This window comes from Anser brachyrhynchus (assembly GCF_964034855.1).
Source record: "Anser brachyrhynchus genome assembly, chromosome: 1".
NCBI lineage: Eukaryota > Metazoa > Chordata > Aves > Anseriformes > Anatidae > Anser > Anser brachyrhynchus.
Genome location: NC_137694.1, coordinates 135,158,153 through 135,183,883, shown reverse-complemented (window position 1 = coordinate 135,183,883; position 25,731 = coordinate 135,158,153). Strand labels below are relative to the sequence as shown.

Below are 25,731 nucleotides of genomic sequence, written 5' to 3'. Positions count from 1 at the left end.
TCTTTGCTAATTCATGGTGGCCATTGCTTAGTTCTCTGTGTTATCTTCTAAGTTCTTACAGGTTGGACCTTGATATTTTTTTCCATCCTTTGCTAGGTTTCTTTCCTTTATAATTTTGCTCAACTTATTTTGTTCCCACATCCATTGTTACTGACCTGCACACAGACAGTATGCTTCCTGTTGTATATTAGCAATGAAGGTCCTTCAAGTTAGTCAAGTTGCAAGCACATTTGGTATTGTTTCTTCTGTATCTTCTTTGGTGATATATCTTCTGTATAGGCATGTAAGTCTGTTTTTCAAAGTTCTCTTTATGAAAATAAAATAAAATAAAATAAAATAATAATAATTAAAAAAAAAAAAAAAAAAAAAAAGAAAGGGCAGACCTTTTTAATACAGTTACCTGGACCTCAGCACCATGTAAGTGCCTCAGCTGACTAACGAGTAGCCAGCACAGATACAGATGTCCTCTCTGTAAGTCTATCCTTAGTCCCTTAGTCGGGTGAGTTCTTGCCTAATTATTCTGCATTCTTTCTTCAGATTGTGTTTAAGAAGCAATTAGTGACTACTACCAAGTAGTAATTAAGTAATAAAGTAATTACCACCAAGTCCTGTGATTGGATTATTCTTATGTTCATCTCCATCACCCTGACCATGACAGTGTTCATATTCTTTTTCCTTTAATTCTGAGCAGTATGAAGAGGGATGTGAAAACTTACAGAAAATGTATGCTTTTTCATAATTTGGATCTCAAGTAGATATAAACACTCTTCACATTTAAGAATAATTTCTTGCCTTTTTCATTAGTCTCCTACTTGACTTCTCTGAGCAAGCCATATTCTTCAATATTTATGTTGTGACATACGAATCGTCCAACAAGTTTTTAATTAAGCAAATGTCAGTTGAAGCAAAATGTTAGCCATGTAATATAACCTTCAGTTCCTCCTACTTACTTCCTACATAATACAAGATGTTTGGTGAACCAACACACCATTCTCCTTTTTGTCTCTCCTCTGACCTTATGGTAAATACCTCTATTCTTGCTAATATTTAGACTTATGTTAAGGTCAGAATAGTTCATACTGCTCTAACGTGTTTTTGTGAAACTGTCTCAGTAAATCAGTAAATTAGTGAGAAAGAGAAATGCGGTTACTCTTTGTGCCATGGGGTTTATAGAACATTATCCCATGGTCAAGGCAGCTGACTTTCTGCTGGCAGCACCATCTGCTTGCTCACATATTTATCTCCATGTCACATCTGTCCCTGAGCCTTGACCTTTGATCAGCAGAACTGACAAAAAAAGCCACCTGAGCTCCTGACCCCTTCACCCCCCAATCACAAAGCCTTACAGTAGCTTTTAAGCTGTGTAAACTCGTTCCCAGTAGTATTATTAACACCCACATGGAACATGAGCATGGAGTAGTATTCAGTGGGTTGGAAGACCCTTGGCAACATTTCACTAACACACAGCATTTGGGTTCTTTGGAGGCAGCATACCTCCCAGAATGTCAAAACTTGTCTGCAGATGGGTCTCACTGTCACTCTCATCACTACTGTCATTGACAAATCATAATCTTCTCACAAAAGTGGTGTTACTTGTTGTTTTTCATGCAACCCAATCCTTTAAATTTTTAACTTCATGGAATTTGAAATACTTCTCTTCCAACCCCTCTCTGCTACATTACTGTCACTGGTGTAAAATAATAATTTTTCTATTTACAGAGAAAAGCTCAAAAGCATAAGTAACTGCTTTTTTACTTCATAACTGGTAAGAAACCAGAGTACAAATTAAAATAAAACAAGACAAAACAAAACCACATATTTCTTCTTTTTAGAGAGGCCTATGATTTTTAAAGTATGTATAAGGTTGGTAATTCAAGGGATCATTTTGCCAACCACAATTAAAAATACAGTACAATAAAAGAATACAAACTCATCCATCCTTAGGGGTAAGTAGTTAAAGAGAAGATGAATGTCTTTAGTAATACACTTTTGTCTTAGCTAAACCTCTGACTACATTCTTGCAATACTTCCTGAAATATATTTTCATAAACAGTGCATTTTTACAGCGTAAAGGATATACACAAAGAGCAGAGAACTATCCTATAGACAAAGTCATACTTTTGAAACATTTCAAGGAACACCTAATCAAATCACTCTTTTTGTGACATAATGATTAGCTGCTGTGAGCTGCCTTTCCCTTTCTTTGTATTTATATCTAGAATGTTGGTGGAGGAGAATAAAATTTTAGGGAAAATATCTGAAATGAAACCAAAACTATAAATATCTTATGGTGCAAATAGTGACCCATTCTGTAATAATAATAATAATGATAATAATTGCTCATCTTAATAAACTTTTGTTATTATTGCTGTTGTCAGTTTTAGATCCTTGGTGGGAAAAATTGCCTCATTTTGAAGAAAACTACGTAAGACAATCAACCGCATCTTACCTCTATGAAAGATTTCTCATAGCTCACTTATTGAATCATTTAGGAGAAAAGAACAAGATACTAAATATTGGAAAAAGAAAAGCTGTGAAGGACAAAGCATCTCATAATATACACAATTATTGTGAGGATGATATTGTGAGATGATATTGTTAGATCATCTCTATAAAAAGTAATGGTGATGTTATTCTTTGAAGCAATCTAGCAAAAGATAGATTCCAACCTAAAAGGCATATTATGCCCAAACAGAAGTCTTTTGTGTAGTTAGTGATCAAGAAAAGGTAAAAACATTGTAAATTTTACAGAGAACAAGGAGTACAAATTTGAGACCAAAGAATACACTAAAGCGTGTTTAGTAATTGGAATTTAAAAAAACATGTTGTAGCTAGTAGTTGAATTTCCTGTTAAATTAGTGATGCAGAAGCATGACTGTTCAACACAGGGAAAATTCAGGATACTCAGTGAAAAAGTATGGTGGCAGTGATCAAGAAAAAGCAAAGGGAAAATCCCTAGGAAAAAGAAAAAAAAAAGGAAATGCATAAAAATGCTTTTTAGAGGAACGGATTTCCCATGGCAGAATTATGGCTATTAGGGATAAGGCAGAATAAAGCAGAGAGGAGAGCAGCTCAGACAACAGAATTATAACTAGGATGTACAAATGAAAAGCCAGAAGGATTGTCTGTCAAGAAGAAAGAATCAGAGAGATTATCTAATCAAGGGTAAGTGATTCATGTACCCTAGGATTTCTTTTCAAAGTCAACAATGATGAGTAGGTTGGGCTTGTTAATCTCAAATCTGGCAGGGCTACCATTAAATTTAAAATGGATTTAAGGGCAGAGGTGGCAGTGATTTGTAAAGAGAGTTTGCAAGAGATGATCCTTGGAACCAGATGGAGTGGCTGGGGATAGTACTCAATAGCCCCAGGGACATAAAAGTTGCCTTGTTTAGTACAAAGTCTACCTTAGCCACAAAGGAAAGGCATGTGCATTTGACAAACTTGGCATTAATGGGATTCCAAACACTAAAATGCCGAACTAAATTACGGTCATTCAGAAAGGAGATTAAAAACAAGTGGAAAAAGCTTGGCCTAAATTTGGCAATAATGGTTAAAAATCAGTGCACAATTTACTGAAATGAGACCTTACTTCACGCATTTTGCATTGGTGCTCATATAGAAGAAAGACTAAATATCATGAGAAAAAAAAAAAGAGAGAGAGAGAGAGAGAACGAGCAGCCATTATTAAACTTACAAACTTACCCTTACAGTGTAGTGTGTTCTTACAGTGCTCATGCTGTAATACTTATGTAAGCCGTAAGTACATTTTAAACTACATTAATGTATTAAGGGCAATACTATGGTAATAACCAAATGCAGTTTTCCAAGATGCCCAGCCTCACTGGAATGCTGCAACTAATGGCTTCCCAATATTGCACAGCCTTTTTATTTATTTATTTATTTATTCCCTTGACACATTAGAAACATATTTTGTGAATTGATGCTATAGGATTTGCAGAAATATTCTCTCCAACAGTCTCTGACTGATTTAGTCATTTCTTCATTGTTTCTATTTATTTTTTTTATTATTTCTAAGGATGGCTAATTGATATGTGAGAGAGAAATAAGGACTTTTGTATCATATTTATTAATATTTTTTACTTTTTACAGAATCACAGAACCACAGAATTACCTCATTAAAATATTCCTTGTCTCCTTCTAAGTAGTTATTTTTGATGTTTTTCTTCCAATCATGGCCTTATATACATATTTTTTTTGCCAAGTTCATGGATCTGATCATTTAAGGGAAAGCTAAGTATTACCTTACCACGGGAAATTTTACTAGGAGAATGATAGCAGCCTGCCAGAGGCCAGAAGAAGATTTCTTTGTTATCTTTATGTTGCACTGTCTCCAAGGCAAGGACATAGTGATTGAATTTACTGGCAGACCCAGTACCTGACTGTACCTGGACCCACAGAGCAGCCAAGATGTAGAGCACAGAGATATGCAGGGAGACCAGTGTTCACATTTGGCCTCCTTTTATTTCTGGCACCAAACCTCTGGTGGTCTACACTTGCCAATCTTTATTCTCTCCTGCACAAGTCTTTAAGAAATTCCATAAGTTTTATTTTCTTATCTGTGGCTGTGGGTTCATTTAAAGGGTGACCATTTTTCTTGGTTCTGAGTCATCATGAAGTAACCATTTAAGGAGGAAGAAACACATTTTATTTAATCTATAAGTATTTCAATACTTTCACATTTAAGATGATAGTAACATATGCTTCACCATGTCTGGAAATGGCTTTCTTTCAGTTGAAGTACAGCAAGTCATGTATTTAGACTTGTCTTTAGAATACAAGGGCAACCTACTGATTTCAGAAGTCTAAGCTTCAGAGTATTTCAAAGTCACTGTTGCTAAAGCCTTATTATAGGGTTACTAAAAGCCAGAGCACCACCTTTTTGTTGTTGTTGTTGTTGTTTTGTTTTGTTTTGTTTTTTGTCTGAAGCTAACTGGTTCAACAGGCAAAACTGGAAAATGATTGTGCAGAAATATTTTGCCCACATCAGTTTCCATACAGTTATAACAGGAATTAGCATAAAGTCTTCAGGTCTCTTCATTGCCTGTCTTCTTTTGTACAAAAATTGCCTCTTATTTTTAATTTTTGACATCTACAGCAGGACTTTTAGTGATATAACAAAGCTTTTGCTTGACACCTAATGTCTTGCCAGAAGGAATGAGGATATAAGGCTCCAGATTTCCACTGTGATGTGCAATAAGCCTCCATGTGGGCTCAAGTTCTGCCCTTAGGAAGAATGCTCTCACCGTTTGACCAACACTCTGCTGCAGCTCCTGTTTTTGGTAGCTCAGAACCTCATTACAGTAGATGCCCTCATAATGCATGCAAGTATAGCCCGCTTATTTGCAGTCACTGCTGAAAAAACACGCAGTGATACTGCTTGAGGTACTCACCTCTAGCCAGTTGAAAAGCTACAGCCTCTCTTCATGTAGTGACAGGATTTGCCCTTTCCAGCTTGTAGGGCCTTCATTTATTCAGTTCTTTTGATCTGACAGTCCCTCTCCTTTCAGCAACAGTGTCTGACAGTGATGAAACTCACACAGCTATCCCTAGATGATATATGGGTGACCATCTGAGATGAAGTAGACTACAAACCTGCAGGGAAAGGACCATGTAAGGACCACCTACAGGGCAAGACTTACTTAGGGAATGTCAGTGTGAATTTCCCCAAGTATATGGTAACCCAATGGAAAAAAGAAGGAGAAGGAACAGTAGTGCATATGTTCACCCCAGTGGCTGAAGAGTGAAGATTAGTGGAACACAGGGGTGTCCTCTCACCCAAGCCCAAACACCATGTCTCAAAGCTTTGTTTGGACACTTCTTCACTGGGAGCAGCCCTGGTGAGAAGGACCTGGGGATGATGGTTTATGAGAAACTCATCATGAACTGGCAATGTGCACTTGCAGCCCACAAAGCCAAGTGTATCCTAGGCTGCATCAAAAGAAGCATGGTCAGCAGGTCAAGGGAGGTGATTCTCCCCCTCTGCTCTGCTCTTGTGACACCCTAGAGGGAGTACTGCTTTCAGCTCTGGGGCTCCCAGCAGAGGAAGGACATGGACCTGTTAGAGTGATTCTAGAGGAGGGCCATGAGGATGATCAGAGGGCTGGAGCATCTCTCCTATGAAGACAGGCTGAGGTGGCTGGGGTTGTTCAGCCTGGAGAAGGGAAGGCTCCAAGGAGACATTATAGCAACCTTCCAATACCTAAAGGGGGCCTACAGGAAAGCTGGGGAGGGACTCTTTGTCAGGGAACATAGTGATAGGACAAAGGGTAATGACTTTAAAGTAATAGAGGGAAGATTTAGATTAGATATAAAGACAAAATTCTTTACTCCAAGGCGAGGCACTGGGACAGGTTTCCCAGAGAAGCTGTGAATGCCCCATCCCTGGAAGTGTTCAAAGCCAGGCTGGATGGGGCTTTGAACAACCTGATTTAGTGGAAGGTGTCCCTGTCCATGGCAGGGGGGTTGGAACTGGATGGTCTTTGAGGTCCCTTCCAACCCAATCCATTCCATGATTCCATGATCCTCTTCATCTTGGAGGAGCTGAGCTCATTGTGAAATAGGTACCAGAAGTAGACACTAAACCTTGTCAGAGCAGCAGGCAGTGTTGGTCCCAGATAGTATCCCAGCTATAGTGATGCTTCTCATTGAGGTCCCAGTTTCTATTCTGCATCAGTAGATGTCTGGGCTAATAAAGCAAAGCAAGGTGTTTCTACAAGTCTTCCACAAGCCAAAGTTCAATGGAAGTAAGTCTATGTGGATTGCAGCATGAGGCCCTTTCTACCAGATTTCTTTGCAGCTAGTCCACCCTCACCTGTTCCCATCAGAAAGGTAGAATACTGGAGGTATGAGGTGTTCCTCTCTCCCCTTGCTACAGACATAGGAGCTCAGGACCTTTTGCTTCAACAGCAAGGGTATCTCCCCCTGACTAGCAGGCTCACCCTGACTCATTTGCTCCTTCTTTTGTCCAGACTGTGCTTGTGAAGTCATTTACACACCCTCTCTTCCAGCTCAGGGACCCAAGGACCCCAGGTCCACCCAGGATCAATGAGCACTTAAGTGCTGAATCCTTTCTTTCCCGCTCACCATACCCTTATGTGATGGGATGAGATGCCTTTCAAATGCATTTCCATTGAAGGCACACTTTTATTTTCCCCAGGCTGCTGTGCCCTCTACCTCTGCCATCCCCAGGCACAGGGATTTGAGTATCTGCAGCACCAGCACAACTGGTCAGGTAACAGCTGTGCTTTGCAACCGCCACAGCACCTGGCCAGCTCAGCTCTCCCAGAGCACTTGGTGGTCTCCCCAGAAGCTCGTACCCTGCTCGAGGTGAAACGTTATCTGAGCAGGGAAGATTCAAGGCAACAACCCATGGCATACAAAAGAAGCAACACAAATGGGCCGCAACTATTGTCAATAACTATTTGTTTAATATTAGTAAGGTAAATTACCACTTGAAGTCCTAACTCATTCAATTTTATGAGCTGAGCAACCAGTACAAACTCTCTTGAAATTTGGCTACTGAACTTCCTGTTTCTCATGGCTTGTGAGGTAAATAATGTCTGACAACATAAAGATACATTGAGAAGCTGGTTTCATTTTCTGCAATCTTTCAATTTCCCAGAGGCAGTGTAAGAAGGGTTTCCTCCCAAATCTACTGAGAATAAAAGAAGCTATATTCCCTCAAAGGAATGTTTTGCAATTTTTTGGTAATTTGACACATAATCAAAATTGTTTATGCCATGTGGTTTTCCACATGCAATTTCCATGAAAGTTAAGATGTCACTATTTGCCTTATTGTTGTTTCAAAAGTAATTAGTAAGAGAGGATGTATAATCTCTATCTGTGATGATAACCAAGACATGAAAGGGCAAAGCCCTAAGCAACCTGTCATCTATGAATGATAACGTGTAATAAATTATACCAGAGATTTTGAGATTAGCTGAGATAAGAGAACAAGTTCCCTAGATGAAGTCTGATGACAGCTACCAAACACACTGGTTATATTATTCATGGCTTCCCAATAAATATATATATGTTTTTTTTTAAATCAGGAAGATTTTTTCAGTCAAAGGTTGAATTTCAGGAAGTGAGAGAACCCCAAACTGAAGCATTCACCCAATTGAATCATATTGTTCTATGCAAGTGTGTTGATGAGTGATTCTGAGCATGATATTAGGTAAATAATACTTTTTCAATTACATTTACATAAATAAAAGGATTTGTTTCTTGTTGTTAGTTCCACTTACTTTATGACGTTACTTAAAAAATTTACAAAATCGCCTAAAAAGAACTTGCAGGATCACCTTATGATTTTGTTAAGGTATTGAGTACCCTGTTAGTAACAGGGAAGAAAAAATAATTTAAATTGTGTATAATTTTGATATTATCCAATCACAGAAGTTCATGTTGTTCCTTCTACATCTCTCTAAACCTCTGGTATTCATCCACATCTCCTGTTTTGTCAATGAATGGGAATCTGTGCTCAGTCTAAGTAATATATTTAGCTAACCTGAAAACAATTTATTGTCTTAGCAGCTTTTATTAATCTACAAATAAGAGTGATATCTATCAGTTTAATATACTCCTGTGTGCTTGCTACAATTTCCTGTAGTTAGCATGCCTGTTATTTAAATACACTAAGGTTTCCTGAAATACAGTTTCTCCAAAACTATATTATGTAGATAGTAATCTCAATGAGATACAACCACAGATATTTTATATATCTAAAAATAATATTATTTTGTTCACAAGGGACACTTTATTGAAATCAGCTCTAAATACATAAACTCATTATTTTAGTGACTTTATTTATTGTAAAGATACCACAAACCTCAATCTTCACAGCAATGACTGGTGACGAGAAAGAAGCTATGAATACATCTTGTATGTCCATGATAAATAAATGAGGCAAGTTCTCAAACTGAACATACATATAAAAAAAGCAATGAATAGTGATCCATTATAAAATAAAACAGAACAAAATAGAAGATGTTGAGACAAAAAGATGAGAGAAATTAATACAATCTTCAAATAAATGGAAAAAAAATGCAGGAATCATTCACTGGTGCATCATAATAGCTTTAAGTTACTGTATACGTCTGGTAACTCATTCACTAATGAAGCTATTAAATCAGATTCTTTGTCATAAGAGGTATTAGAAAAAATTTCTGAAATCCACTCAAAGCAAGAAGAATGTGTGTTGCTCTTCATGGTCTTCATTATGTTTCAATGAATATCACACAAAAAGCAAAGCTGTCCCAAAGGGCTCTTTCAGAATCCGACAGCAAGTTTTGGCTTAGTGATTTTTTTTGGTTGTTTTTGTTTTAAGTTTTGCTTTTCGTTTTGTTTTTCTTGTACATCAGTCTTATGAGACTAATTGATGTTGGCTTGAAGATATGCTTACTGAAAGTCTGAAAAATAAATAAACATTGAAGCACAGCTCAGAAAAGAAATTTAAAAGATTAATTTGTATGTTTGCAGACAACTACTAACACTGGAAATTGGATGAATACATAAGATGTGTGTGTGTGTGTGTGTCCTTCACTTTTTTTGTGTGTTTGTGGTGGGGTGAAGTCTATTCATTCCCCTATCTACCTACCTTCCACTTAGGTAGAAATGGCAGGGTGGAAATTACAGCTTATCACTCTACATCTAATAATAACTATGCAGCCTGAACCACTTAAATCAGGCAACATTTTCTAAACAAAATTATAAAAGTATGAAAAATATGCTGGCTAATCAGTTCTAACATCAAATAGAGAGTTAAACATTGACAATTTTGAACCTATTACAAATATACTACTGGACAGCTTGTGAAAAAGACAAGGAAGAACTATTTGGTGTATAAATATATTTGCACACAAACATAAAGAGGTATTTGTGTTCAGCATATTTGCCTAACTTTCCTGAAAAATGGCAGTCCAATCATTCCAAATTTGATATCCTTTTAAGAAGAAAGAGACCTCCTGAATGAAGCTTATTATTAAATAACCTGAATAAATTACCATCACAAGTGAGGAACTGGGTACAGCAAGTGTTCATAAATTCTTTAATTTCTGACCCACAAAACAATCTCAGTAAATGCTTATAGTAAGGTGTATATTAAATATTAATCTATACTTCTACCAGCACCTTCAGGAGAAGCAGGAACACTATTATGCACAATCCAAAGGGAGACAGAACAGACATTTCTGTTGAACCACATCCCCTTCAGGCCTGCAGGAGTCTTTCGCATTGGCTATATTTCAAAGCCGTGTGTTCAGTGATCTCCCATGTTTTCTTTCACCCTTACAGGTGCTGCATTGTCACTGGCAGGCTCAGCCAGTGTTTTGGCTGAAGGCCTTCCTCAAGGAGGCTGGCATATATCCAGATGATGACAATACATCACCTGTAATAGGAAAACAAAAGTATGGAGGATTTTTTAAATATATATTTAAAAAAAAATAAATGATGGAGAGCCAAGTTGCACTGAAGCACAAAGTACAAAACCCAAAATCAAAATGATCCATACTGATCAATATATACCAAATTTGCTTTATTTCATATGATTGACATCATCCAGTCATCATCTCTTCTAATTCAGTGTTGAATAGAACATTTATTTGAAGTTATGAAAGGGGAAAAAGAAAAAGAGTGACAGTGCATAGAACACTTCATCTATTTATTATGACAACTTACCTACCCAGAGTGATATATAATTCCTATGAGGGTTTACCATACCACATTGGTGGAATACAACTTGGAGAGGAATTTAATTATAAGGGTTTATGCTAAACATTGTCCATTTATGTAAAATGAAAAATAAACAATAAAAATCCTAAACAGTTATTCTACTGAGAAAGTAATTAGGAAAATTTGGGGTTTATGCTCAAGTTAACAAAAACTAAAGGTTTATTAAGTAATTTGAGAGTACGTGAAAGGCACACCTGCTAAGAGATTTACCAAAAACATTGCATTTGAGAATGATAGCACATCTATGACAATTTGAAACAAATGTTGTAGTAAGACAGATATTTATATTTATTAAAAATATATCATTTAAATCATGGGATACTCCACTTTTAAATATAAAATATTCCAAATCTGGTGTACACATAGATTTCACCATGATTTTCAATCACAAAAATCTTGACTTGCAGGATCAGGCCACTGACATAGATCTAGCAACATTTTAATTATTTGAAATTAGTATTACAAAGGGTTACTAAAACTCCATTGTGTACTATCCCATGGAAATAAGGGAAAAGAAGACAAGATCTTGAGTCTGATTTTTTACTTTAAGAGTTGCTTTTCAACATAAAATACTCAAATGATACCTAAATTTATCTTCAGATTATTTTGATCACTTTCTAAAGAAAACAAAATGCAGTAGCAAACAGCGAGGATAAAATGTTATGACTGCATGTACAATGAAATGTAGAGTACCAATGGTACTCTGATTTTTATTCGATAACACTTTATCTCCCACTTAAAAAAAAATAAAATAAAATAAAAAGTTTAAGTCCTGTATGGAGGAGATAATGTAGCAAGACTTCAGTGTAGGATAGTTTATTACCTAAACAGTATATACAAGTTCTAAACATGAAAATAATGAGTAAAATAAATCAGGCTCTATTTACATTTTTTTTTTTACAAATTGTTTATACATATTGTTTTCTTTCTCTAAATAAATGGACAGACACATAAGACCATTTTTTTTGTATTACATACATAAATAAATACCGACTTTAAATGACTGTTATAGGAACATAATTTCTACAGCCAATTTGGGTAACAGATAAACAGTTCTGTTGCAACTCTACTACAATATAATTAGGTAAAAAGAAAACATTTTACATATAGAGCTCTGTTAATAACTTTGTAAATTGTACCTTACTAATATACTCAGTAGAGGTAATACAGTCGTTACATTTCATGCCCAGAACTGAACAATGAGTTTTGGCATGCAAAACCATATATAATCATCAACATCTGCAGGTATTCATTTACATTTTTTAAATAGAGGGTTTTCTTAATTATTTTAAACTACATGCAACAGCTTATTAGCATCATATTCCTGGTTACAATGCACAAGTTTGCATAACATTATTTTTAGTAATTGATGTTCACAGGTACTGATCAAAAGGGTAGGAATATACTTGGCACATAGCATAAGAGAATTAATTAATAAATAAGTCAATATCACAACTACATTTACATATACACAAGACAAAAATAAAAATTTCTATGGTGTTGTACAAGGAATTTAGAACTGTCTGGGTCCAATACTTTGTTTCATAAGGCCCTAATTTAAGAGAGTATTCAATTCTGACATCCATACTTTATTTAAGACATCACTAAAGCTCACTCTCTACTGTATACACAAAGGTATACATCCATCCCACTGACTTCTTCTGTGCATATAGAAGTTCTCTTTTCTGCATACCTTCCTGAATCAGAGCCTGCTTATCTAAAACTCTCCCTGACTCCAGTAGGGAGTATGGAGGTGAAATTATTTTTGAATGAATTTACTCAATATTTAGGTTTCTATATGCTTCTGCTAATATAAATGGTAAATTTCCCACTCATATTAACAATGACTTTGATTTTATGTGTGATCATGCCAAACATTAATGTCAATATTAGTACTGCCATACCTCAATTCTTTCTGAAGCCACTAAGCTGAGGATGTGCAGCATTTCAGAAGTCAGACCTCTTATTTACTGTCCATGTGCTGTATTCTTAATGAATGTTCAAGATGTTACACATAGTAGTACAGCACAAGTTTTGTCTTATTTGAATTTCCCCTACTCTATACACTACTTAAAAACCACCAAAAAGTTACAAGAACACACCATTGTATTCTTAAACAAAAATCATTGGTGAACAGCAAAAAAATCAATTTCACAAAGCAGCTAGCAAAAATGGCATAATCTCACAATTCTTTTAGAAATAAAGATAAACATAATGCATCCAGAAGTGAACTGACAAATCCATCAGAATCGTACATAGAAAATAATATATTAGTGTAAAGGTGCAGAGTATTTAAAAGCATCCCAATATCTATATTAATTCTGTATTATGCAACATCTAGGGAAAATAAATCATTAATTAGTGAATCACGCAGTGAATTACAAGTCTATTGATAAATTAAATGTATAATGTGATTTAGGCCAGTAAATTAGGACAACACCCTGTACAATTCAGCAAACAAGGCTTTACAAGTTAGGCACTACAAACTTCAAATTGGTACTGCTAAATTCAAAGAATAATTGGGAAAGCACTCGTAGTTTCAAATTTAACATCCATGCATGATCTTGGTAGATTTATTATTTTTTATTTTTGATTTGGAGGATCACTTGAAAGGTGAGTTGATAAACTCATTTGTAGAAGGATAAAAATGACTTTACATCTTTGTAAAACAGACTCTGTATAATGCACTTGCTCAATACAATTCTACTTTATCAAATACATACATTTTTTTGGATGGCCAAAATCTAATTTAGAAGGAAAGCATACTCCATGTTCTTTAACATTAACTGCTACTTTTAAAAATTGAATGTTTCAAAGAAATTGACATAAGCAAGCAGAAGAACAAGGCTTCCACTCAGCAATTAAGACTAAGGATATGATCACTCAGGGCTGCTAACTTCCAGTTTAATCTCCAAACCAGGTCTGGCCTCATTGTAATAAAGACTGACATCCATGTTCTATGCTTTACCAATGTCACTATGAATGCAACATAATTTCATTAACATTAATCAAGTCACTACAGAATTGCTCCAGCATAACTGGAATAGACTCTAATGGAAAGGTTTGGACAGAAGTTTTTAAAGCAGCCTGAGGTAGTACTTGCCCTGATCCCACTGAAAACTACTCTCAGCAAACAAGATACCTTCTGTCCTTACTTTATGCCCTGTATAACCCAAACATCAAAGCAGTGCTGCACAACAGTTCAATCCATATAGTTTTTTTCTTTGTAAAGTCTTGTACGCATTATACATTCTTACATCCCCCAAAATCTCTGAGACTCTTGCCATCTTCCAAAATTGAAATAAATATTACATTACAGATTTTATGAATTACATTACAGAATTTTATGAATAACATTATCTGTTATTTGTTAATGTGTTTTGGAAAAGATAAGGTGACAGACCACCAGAGGAAGGAATTAAAATCACCATTGCCTTTAATATTTGTAAAACAACTGTTAAAGGTCCAAATCACATGGCAATTGAAATTTTCTGTAAAAGTCCTTTGTCACTGAGTGCACATCAAAAAAGACAACAGGCAAAGTAGAAAGAAAATGGGGAAAAAAATAAAGAGTACTTTAATAGCAAAGGTAGATACATAGAAAAACTGGAATGACCAAGTGATCAGAAATTAATTCAGTTTCCTTCACCCTCAGTGCTATCAACCCACATGCACCAAAACTGTGAACTTCAGTAGAGACAAACTATATGTGATTATTTTGTGAATGCCCTACTATGATAAATACAAATGTGATCCTCAGTTTCAGGCATACATTTCTTTTATCCATATTTGTTTTCTACAATACAATTTGTAATCAAGAGAAGGAAAATATATTTGCCACTAATGTCTGAACATTAGATTTTGATTGCATTTGTATAGAAGTTTATTGGCAGATACTTTCCACCTTCTTAATAATAAATCCAAGTAGTTTCTGTTTACTATCGAAGGATGTCTCTTTGTGTAGCAAATTATTCTAGACAGTTTATATTGTACAATAAAGTCAGTATGTATTCCCTTACAGTTAAAAAGGGCACCCTTCTGCCTGAATTTGAAAAATGCATTCAGATAAACTATAAGCCAATGTTAGAGTATTGTCATGCAACTCTTCGGTAAGCAGAATAGCATGGAGCCAACATACCCATCCCTCTGTTCAAAAGATCCATGGGGAAAAGAGACGTGCATCAAAAGATAGAGAAGCCAAAAAAGTAGCTCTACAGCTACTTGAATAATAAATGTGCCCCAGAATTTCCATTTTTAAGATGTTAATGTTAACTATTCAGACTTTTAGCTAGAAAATCAACATTTCCTTTTAAGATAATAACAAAAAAAAAAAAAAAAAAAAGTGGGATTTTAAAGGTCATTCTTCCAGAATCTATCAATTAATTTTATTAATCACCATTAATTGTCAACAATTGTATTAACTGTCATCTGTTTCTTTATAATGAATAGTACATCTACCCTGTATATATTTTAACTATTAACTATATTAATAGAAGATCTCCATACTGAAACATTACTTTGGAAGAGGTGGTTTACTATGCAAATGTATCATCACTCTCCTCTGCAGTGATACTGCAGTTATTAAACATTGACTATTTAAAGGTTCCTGCTTCTGCTGCTTATTTTACTTATGTCCTTATTTCAGACAAGTGGAGATCTTTAACAGCAAAATACTCTAGGACTTGAACTGGTAAGAGGGTTTTAAGTAAAACAGATCAATTAAACATGTTAATGACAACATGGCCTCCAGTGTTCAAAGGTATGTATGTATCACAGGACAACCTCTTATATATTAACATTGAAGTCACTAAGATAAAAAGCTGTATACACCACACTGTTTCAATCTACTTCAAACATAGAAATACAAAAACGTTATAATAAACACACTTTTATTTTCTCTCAGGTGTTGAGTTTGATGCAATCTTCAATTTGTTGAATAGTAGTGGTACTGAAATGATACTTGCTGTATGCTTCATCCTTGTCTTGGTACAAATACAATTCTTGATGACTGAACTACATAGAGTTGATACAGATCGTACAGCATGGTAACTTCCACTGGAAAACTGTATTCATTGCTCCTACAGATGTGCCTTTTCCTAGCCTCCACTTGGGAGCTTAGTTTTTCCTCTCAGTTATTTATATAATCATCTGAAACAGTTTAATATTTCTCTGGGGGTGGCTTATAGTGGTGTGGATGATGTTGCTTCAGATGAGGTCCTAAACAAAAGGATAAGGAAGTATGCACATATCAAACCCTGAATATGTAATACAATCATTTACCAGATTCTCCTATAAAGGCCTCTTGAGGCCTCCAGCTTGCAAGCCTTCAGATTTTAAGCGAACTACTGACAACTACGTGCATATTCAGTCCAGACAACTTTAGTGGACTAATTCACTGTAATTTTTGCCAGGCTTCACAACACTGAGTTGTGCCTTTCCAGATGTTATAAAATGCTTGAAATGGCCATTAAGAGATGCATAAGAATGGCACAGCTTTATAAATATGGTCACACTATAGCCATACTCAACTGAACGCATCTCAGAAAAGTCTAATCTTGAAAGCTAAACTGTCCCAGGCCTAGATGGTACTTGGAGGAGAGACCACCTCCGAATCCCAAGTACTACAGGTATAAGCCAAAGAGCTGTGGTAGAATGTGGTGGCAAATGTAAGACCACACAAAACTGAATGACAGAAAGACTATATTTGATTCCACCACTGCTGATAGACAGTTACAGAGAGAGGAAAAAACAAAAAAACAAAACAAAAAAAACCACAATAATACCATATAATACCATGCACATTATGTTTATGGAATTCTACCAGAGCCAATAAAGATTCTAAGGCTCAAGCAACCTGTTTGCATGTGTAAGACTGAAGTTTTTTTTAACACACAATAACATGCCAAAATGAGGTACTACTTACTGTGGGGTGAAAATGGAGGAAGAGTAGGTGTTCGGAACGATTTTATTGTAGCTGGTCCCTCCCCACCAGTTGTCAGCACTTGAACTTCCAATCGGTAAAGCATTGATGGCCTCAGATTGGGCACAGTGAGTACATAATGATCCTAACAATAAATAAATTACATTAATTCTCATGGCATCTAAAAATAAAGCATGGTTGCTCTACTCACACAAATCAGTGGTTTAAACAGGTTCTGTCACTCAGAACCCACAAATTGCTTTCTTAGAAATCTGTAAAAAGGATTTAACATATGTGTTACTTGGTTGAGGAGGTTTGTCTTGAACTTTTGCTTGCCATTGACTTTGAGCATACATTGTTTCCCTAATGTTACAGTTTCATGTATAAGAGGTACAAGCTTAGTATTCTTGAAAGTTGATATGTTCACCACTGAAAAAAACAGGTTTTAGCTTCTTATTTTTTTATTTTTTTTAAACAGGTTCATTAAATACACTTGTTTTTATTTTACATCTGGCTGTAAATTCTATTGATTGATAAATTAACTCATGGCAATTTTCAGGTCTGGGGTACATGCTGCAGATAGTGAAATCAGTGGGTGGTTACACCCACTGTAGTGATTTCAGCACTAGTGATTTCAGCCGGTTTGCCCAAAGTTGCACCATGAAGATCGGCCCTTCTGTTCTTAATCACGTTTCTGGCAGGATGGATTGTGAAATATCAGTATTGTCCTCACTTTTTATTGCTCTGTACCTTGTGCGGTCACTTAAAACTGTACAAAATAATTTCAGAGTAAGTTTATAAATGCTCCCAAACAGGAATACATCTTACTGAAGACTGAAGGGCATTCAGGAATTGAAGTCACAATTCACTGTATTCCAAGCTAAAAAAGGACCTCAGAAACACACAGCATACCAATCCCAGGAATAAGACTGTGGAGCAGAGACACTGGACAGCGCACACGCAGCGTGGTTCTCTGATTAGCCAGAATTTCATAGCAAACTCTGCTGGTAGGCACTGTCCCAAGCACACAGCAGGGAGCAGAAAGTGGCTGTGAGAATAACTGATAATTTGCTGTTCTTGCCAGACCAGAAAGTAAAGGGGAAAGGAGAGAGAGAGAAAAGGCAGGGGTAAAAGTGTAGCTTTGAGAGAGAGAAAAGGCAGGGATAAAAGTGTAGCTTTACTGACAAATAATTGCATATACTGAGATGGGGCTGCTCTTAAAACATCTTGCAAAAGCTGTTCCACCACATGTAACATACATAATGGGTAGGAGAGAGAGAAAAATGCATACATCACACAGAATTCACTCTGCTCTTTCATATGCTCCTGGGACATGTGCACTTCAGCCTGGTTGTGTAAATATTAAATTTTTAACAATCAGAGATTACCAACAAAAATGAGTGAATGATCATCACCACGAAATACACTACATTATGGTGGTTTCAGAGTGTAGGTGATACTATTTAAGCTCAAATCAGAGTTTTGTGCAAGTTAACCAGGTGTTATGAATAGATACATACATACAGTGATAGATAGTTAAATCTTCAGGCTTTACAGTAGTGAAACCATATGGGGAAAAAAAAAAAAAAAAGCATAACACAAGGTAAAGAAATATTTTAAATTAGACATAACTGAACCAGAAGCTTAAAAAGTGAAACAGAATTTCTGTATAAACCATACGCCTGGTCCTAAAACAAAAGATGAAAACTGAAGTGAAAAGTAACATCTCATGGTCTATAACTGCTTATTGTGCTAAAGTGGCTGTTTGCATTCAAATGCCTGTGATTGAGTATCTGCTTTAAAATAATCCTGCAACGTGGCTTGCTGAAGAGACCAAGGCTTTTTCTGCACTGTGCTTCCACTTGGGACTGTAGATTGAGCTCTGAATGAACTAGTCTGGATCCCACTGAGCCTGTACTACTGTGGAACAAAACAGCTCTGCACACTGCATAGTAGCTTGCCCCATAGTTCTGGAGCATCCACGGTCAACTTTGTTGCTCTGTCTGAGAAAAACATGCTTTCAAACACAGGGGGTATAGCCATAGGGCAGTCTGCTAGGAATTAAGATAAAATTGTGGGAACCTTGTCTTGGACTTGTGGAAAATGTGTTGAATGCAAGATGTGTCCAAGAAAACATTTTATGCATTCTTTTATAAAACAAATGTTGTGAAAAGATTTTCAGTCTGTTCTGCTTGAGACAGTTGCTTTGATCCATGTCCCTGAAGTGCATGGAAAGACTCCCAACATTGTTAGTAGACTTTGGATCAAGGCCAGCTACTTAAGTCCTTTTGTTGACTCTGGTGGATCTGGCAACTGAGTCTGAATGAACTCTGGTGAATCTGGCAAGGCAGTCTGAAAGAAGTGCTCTTCATTTGCTTCTGCTAGAGGAACTGAAATAGCAAGGGCCGTCTTAAAGCAAATAGGGGGAAGAATTCAAATAAATCATTGTAATACTTTCAGTAAACAGTGAAATCTAGTATTCCTCAACTTACTTGTCTATCAGACAATAGCGCATATTCACAGAGGGGAAAGTGATTTTTACTTCTCTTAGAGCAAAGAGTGACTCAAAGGGAAAAAAAATGGTTAAATCCATCAAATTTATGGACATGGACACCAAATAATTAGTAAAACTATAGTAACCACCAAGCTGAACAGCCTGATCATCAAAAGAAAATAAAAACCATTTATTGCCACACACAGATGACCTTTTTCTCCCTTTAGGCATTTCTCATATAATGTCTGTTAATTTGACAATTGTGCACATTAAAATGTTTGATGTGCCATCGAGAAGAGTAGCTGTGCTTTGTATTTCCAACAAGGAGGAAAAAATAAAGCACCTCCTGCTCCAACTTGCCCACAGAGTGAGAGAATGCTATGTGTGACATCCGCATTACCACTAAAAATTAAAAGTATGCCACATATGCATGCAGTTATGAATGCAATAGAAAAGGAAATTAACAAACAACTTACTGCTGGCAGTATCTGTGACTGCGAAATGATGCTGTTGGGCAAGCTGTTCTGTCGACTTTCTGTGGTTACTTCTGCCCATGTGACTTGAAACCCTGTCATGGGCTGGTGAAGGACTGCCTTTGATATCTTCCAGGAAAAATGACCAGTGATGTTACCTTCCTGAACAATGAAAGATGCAGATAGGTTCTCGGGTTTGGCCAACACTTTTGGTAGAACTGGCACTATAAATTTGGAAAGCAGAAAGATAAGCTAAACTTTGAAAGATAACATTCAATAATGTTAATTTAATTTTGCAATTCAAGGTCAGACAGAGCTCTCTTTCTGATGTTGTCCAGTATCCTGCCAGCTTTCTGCCATTACATTTTCAGTTTTAACTAAAGCCTGTCGTTGATATATTCCATTGGTGTTTTGGGCCAAATTCAAACTTCAAATCAAGTTCCGTCAGCTACAGATGACAGAAAGAAAAGCCAATGCCACATAAAATTATAAACGCCTCATTCACAGGGAACCATCCTGTGGGTCCTCTGTATTTCAGAATATCTGAGCTGTTTTCCAGTTTTGGGACCACAAGAAAACCCGTAGATCTCCATGATGCAGGCAAAAAGTAAAATTCATGCTCTAAAACTAAGTACGATTTAATAGGGGCACTCTGATTAGGTGAAATGTATGGTTCCGTTGCAGTTGCCCAGGAAGAAAACTGTAATGCTGGAAACTTTGGCTTCACAAAGCTATGGCTGACCTCACCTAGTGCTGGCAATAGCCCTGCTTGAAGTGTATGGCTGGATTAGCTGAGACTAGAGATCCTTTTTAACCACCATCTCCATGATTCTGTGATTTACAATAATCTTTTAGCTACACCTTGAATTGTAGCTACACTCTACCAGGTATGAGCACCTTTATTTGTTATTTAAGAGAAGCATTAACCTAAACAAAATCAAACTAAAAAAGCAGCTTGCATCAGTAGCAAAACATTCAAAAGATGGATCATGCCAGCATAATTATGTTCACATCTGTCATTCATCATTATAGTTAATGTAACTGAGAAACTTCCTCCTTGCACTAAAAACTATGTAATAACAAGTGCCATCATGTGTTCATAACCAGTTCACTAAAATTCTTACCTAATTGACAAACAGGAATGTGGCAACTTAAATCTATACTGCTATGTATTTTAGTTGATTTTTCACATAAGCATTAATCATCTCTTTTATTTTTTTCTTCTGAATCTTTTATATACTATTTTAGAATTTCATTAAAGACTTTTCTTGGTGATTGTAAGTACATTTGAAACTATTTGGCAAGTTCTCCAGATCATGTCTTACCTCCTTCAGCAAGACAATTAATGTGCTTGTGGTTTTTTTCTTTAAATGCAGAGCAAGGTGGGGTGACAAAGAAAATACTCTCAGCCTTAAAACGACCTTTAGATTTTGCAGGCAAAACAGTTACTTTATATTTGCATGCAAACGACAGGTCCTTCAGAATCATGTAGTTCTCCTGTAACAGGAAAAACAAAAAGAGAACATGATGCAAACAGATCCCTAGGGGGAAAAAAAAAAAAAAAAGTGAAAAATAAAATTGGCAGAAGATAAAAAGCTTTCTCCAATAAAATATTTTCCTGATATGCTTAACACATGCCAACATTGTTTTTACTCAGTCTACAAAGCAAACATTGCATATGTTATGATTATTTTCAGTAGTAAAATACATTAGCATGGCATTTTGACATGCCTTTCCTTTCTATACAGTTCCTTCACCATGCTCTATCAAAGCAACTAGCATCTAACATTTAGAACAGTCTCTGACATGATGGCAGTGGGGGTAGGAATGTGAGGATGTAAATGCTAATTGAATTAAATAAATGTAAGAAAGCTGATTTAAGTTGCTGTAAATGACAGGCTTCATCTACATTTAACTTTTTTAAAGTGCATTCAAAGTCAGTGTGGCATTATAGATGAACTTTTTTTTCCCCTTTAGTACATTAGCTATTTCTATATTATTATCAAGAAGATAAACTTCACAGCTGTATTGCAAAGTACAATACTCCTTTTAAAGACAGTGACTGAAAAAACTTTACACAAAGTGTGTCCTTCTAACTTCTTAATGTTGTCTAAAGTATATTTGAAATTCACAGCCTGAAAGCTTTAGCACAAATCAAATTATAAGAAAAAAAAAAGTTGTTTTTTGTTTGTTTGCTTTATTTATTTTTTTCTAGGAGAATGTCCAATACTACCTTTCTGGCTAAGGTCCCAAGTCTTTCACTGTCTTTTAGATCTTTCTTTCTTTCACTTCAGAATCACTAGTCTCCAAGGTTTTTCTACACAACTCCCTGTTTTTTTGGAAGTGAATCCCAAGCCAAGTTAGTCAAAACTTCACTTTGAAGGTCATTTTCAATGGGATATAGAGATTGGGCTCAGAAAGGACTTGATTCTCCATCTTCCACCTGCTGTGAGAGTATTATAACAGGTTTGATTCCTACTTAAACTGTAACTGTATTGTTTATTTTTTTTTAAGAAAATAAACAGACAAACAAACAGACAGTTAACAAAACAGACAAACAAAACTGTTCCTTTACTTTACAAATGACTGTAAATAGACCTTTGTTTTAAGACAATAGTATATTTAGGCAAGATTTCAGGCTATTCTGAGCTATTCAGGCTATTCAGGCCAGTGTTTCCCATTCACTCATTAAAACAGATACCTGCTTGTAATTTGGGGTTTGGGCTGAATTTTAGGAGGCTTCAAATGCATCTCAAAGTACACTCTGAGAATAGCAAATGGTCTAATTTCAATGTCCATAAAACCACGGACCAGAAACTAAATGCTCAACACTCAAAACCTAAGGCCTATATCTTGAACGATTATATTCACTATCAAACCCTTTGTAGCATCAGTCTTCTTCTGAGAGTTTGTAATAAAAATGAGCCCTCAAAAGAAACACACAGTTTCACAAATTAGATTGAACAGATTGCTGTAAAATGACTGATAGAAATAAATGAACTAATCCCACAACGTATTGGCCAGATGTACAAAGAGTCTATCTTGACCTCAAGTGAAACTAAACTTATTAAATATAAACTTTCTCCTATCTTCACGGGCATACCTTGAAATATTGAGACTGATTGATCATAGCATTATATTACAATCATTTTTTAATTCACTGCTAATATTTGCTTTGCTAACCCCATGAAGTAATAAATCTTACAAGCTAACAGCTTCTTGCATGAGAAACTATTTCTTATGATTTACTCTACTTTTACATGCCATTAACTCCATTGAATTGATCTGGTAGTACAGCTCATGGTAAGAAGTTAAGGTGAATTATGTTTTATTCCATTCAACATAACCCACTAAATCAATTATGATGCACTCATCACAATATTGTGTTTTTCAAATAATGTGTTGCAGATACAATATGATGTCTAGATGATGCTAGATTACCAACAATATAAGTACGAAGAACTGACACTGTAATATATATTTGATCTGACATGTACTTACATGGATCTTTTCTCCTTATCTGATATCTGTGCAACTTTCAGATTTAATTTCTAGTATTTTTCAACTATTGTTCTGTTTTTCTAATTCTATTATTCTCCTCAGGGTTGTGAAACACACCCGCATGTCTAAAAGGAAACCCAGCTTATTAATTACTATTATTACTTGTCAGTATTTACACTTTGATAGAGTCTTACAGTTCTAATTACAAATCAAGCCCTGTGTTCTATATGCTGTAGAAATATATAGGTACTTAGCTATAAATTTGTCTGCTCTTGTTTTCTGAATAGCACCAACAAAGCATTATGATTTTAGCTTGGCTTGGATTTAAAACAACAACAACAACAAAAACAAACAAACAATACTCCAGATGCATCATTTCTATCTTTTGCACAAGGAGAAAGTAAAAAAGAAGCATTCTTACTTATTCTTACTGATTCTTCACTCAGAGGGTGGTGAAGCACTGGAACAGCTTGCCCAGAGAAATTGTGGATACCCCATCCCTACAGTCATTCAAGACCAGTTTGGACAAGGCCCTGTGCAACCTGATGTAGTGGAAGGTATCCCTGCCCATGGTGGGGGGATTGGAACTGGATGGTCTTTAAGGTCCCTTCCAACCCGAGCCATTCTATGATTCTATTCTATGATTACTTATACGTGAAATATAGTATGAAACATGCTGTGTTATGTTACAGAACCATCCTTTCTCTTGCTGTTTAGAAGCTATTCAGAGTCAAGCACAAGTCTGAATGGAGACTTACATAAGTCAGCTCAGTTACTTTCCCAAGTCCCTTGGTGTCATTGTGTGCACAGGACTCCAGTAACCAGTGGACTTGGAATTGATTCATGCTGATATCTAAATGGTTCAAAAAAAGAGGAGAAGACATAATTACACTTTCACCATTGCAACTTCTCAATCTTTTATATATATATATACAGGCATATATATATGTGTGTGTATATATATATATACACACACATATATGTGTATATATATGAATATATATAGGAATTTTAAGTATTCTAGAGTTGGTAATTCCTCACTTGTTCATAAGCACACATTAATAAAATGGAGAAAGTATTATACAGTTATGTAATTTAAGCCATATATCAGCTAACATGTTAACTTTAAAAATAGAGAATTAGCATTTTCAGAAATGTAAGCATCTAGGGATGTATTAAAAATAATCTCAATGCTCCTCCTTCTGAATATCTTGTAAATGAATGGAATGACTTGGTGCCAACTGCCCATGACTGTTTATATTGTCAGAGCATTGCAACACTGCTGTCTGGCACTACTTGAGAAATCTGTGCCTGGAGGTATGTGAAAATGCCTGCAAAACCCTGAGATTTGTCCTTTCAAAATGTATCATAAGACCTGTCCTGTATCTGCCCAAATAAAATTCTATCTCTGACTCTTAGGAGTAATACCAAAGTCTTGAGTGACAAAACTTACAGCACTATGTTTTCAAGCATAAGCTTTCAAGCAACTTCCAGCTCTTCACTTTTTGAGAGCCCTACAAATAACTGTAGGGATAAGCATAAAAATTTATAGTTGTTTTTCTCAATACTGATTGCATAAGGAAGCAAACCAAAGAGCAATAAAGAATTAGACAAAAGAAGAAAAACTCATCAGGTAGTACAAATATATTCTGTCATTTTTTTTGGATTTAGTTCTCCTCTATCTTTATACAGAGGATGCAAAATTACGTGTCTGATATTATTAATTAACTTGGTATGACATAGCCACTAATGCCAAGTGCCCGATTGTGGGTTTCAAGAGGGAAAACAAATATTTTTGCTGCCCTTAGGGCTGGTCTGGCATTAGACTGCTGTAAGCAAGATGGATGCAGAAGGGAAGGATTATAAATTAAAGAGAAAATAAGTAGTGTCTGAAACTAGCTCAAATAGTATTCTAGTAAAAGACTGATGAGAAACCTCCTTGAAATAGATTTTTGTAGCACTTGGCTTCATAACAACATGTATGCTAATTATTTGCATGTTTTCTTCAGAAGTCCAAATGCTCTCAAAAAGAAATGTATAAAGAAATAAATTGTTGCCTTGTGATTATTCCCTCACACTTAGAAACAAATAAATAACTGGATGTGCTTTTACTCGACTCTTGGTTGCTGGGGTTTTCCCATTTGATATGCCTCTTGGATGAAGACACAATCACAGTGCACTTGGAAGTAGGTTTCATCTGATTTTATCTGTTCCAGTTCACTCAATTATTGCCTATCACCTGCTTGCACCCCTCTCCCAGAATCTGAAAGTGTTGTGTGCTATATTAATCTGACTATATTAACAATGTGCAGTCTGTGCCAAATGACCATAGTGATTGCATTAATGAAATCTTTTATTGATTGCGTATTATCTGATAATCAGAACTTATCATTTTAAACTATCTGCATGTAAGGTAGACTGATCTTTGTAAAGCTACTAAATACCAAGAATCAAGAGCTTACATCAACTCAGCACCCAGATATATCAGTCCAGAGTTTCACTATGCCTTTTTCCAGAAATGTAATTAAATCAGTTGTCATCCAAAATATTTGGTATTTGCAGCTTCTGGCACTGCAGAAAGCTGTTCGG

General features: G+C 35.8%; 1 protein-coding gene across 7 annotated transcripts in view; it reads right to left on the bottom strand.

The window, feature by feature from the left end:
• Positions 1 to 7,502: 7,502 nt before the first annotated feature.
• ANOS1 (anosmin 1) overlaps positions 7,503 to 25,731 on the bottom strand; it is a 144,375-nt gene continuing 126,146 nt past the window's right edge. For 2 of the 7 annotated variants that reach the window (XM_080577132.1, XM_080577135.1), the window contains exons 10-14: positions 23,901 to 23,995; positions 20,967 to 21,138; positions 19,645 to 19,865; positions 16,678 to 16,819; positions 7,506 to 10,410 (exon numbers count right to left, since the gene is read on the bottom strand). In XM_080577132.1, the coding sequence (XP_080433258.1) occupies positions 10,340 to 10,410; positions 16,678 to 16,819; positions 19,645 to 19,865; positions 20,967 to 21,138; positions 23,901 to 23,995 (701 nt within the window). In that variant the 3' untranslated portion in view covers positions 7,506 to 10,339. Of the gene's footprint in view, positions 10,411 to 13,502; positions 15,972 to 16,677; positions 16,820 to 19,644; positions 19,866 to 20,966; positions 21,139 to 23,900; positions 23,996 to 25,731 lie in introns of those variants that run through there. The other 5 variants (XM_080577131.1, XM_080577133.1, XM_080577130.1 and 2 more) reach the window with 4 other exon arrangements.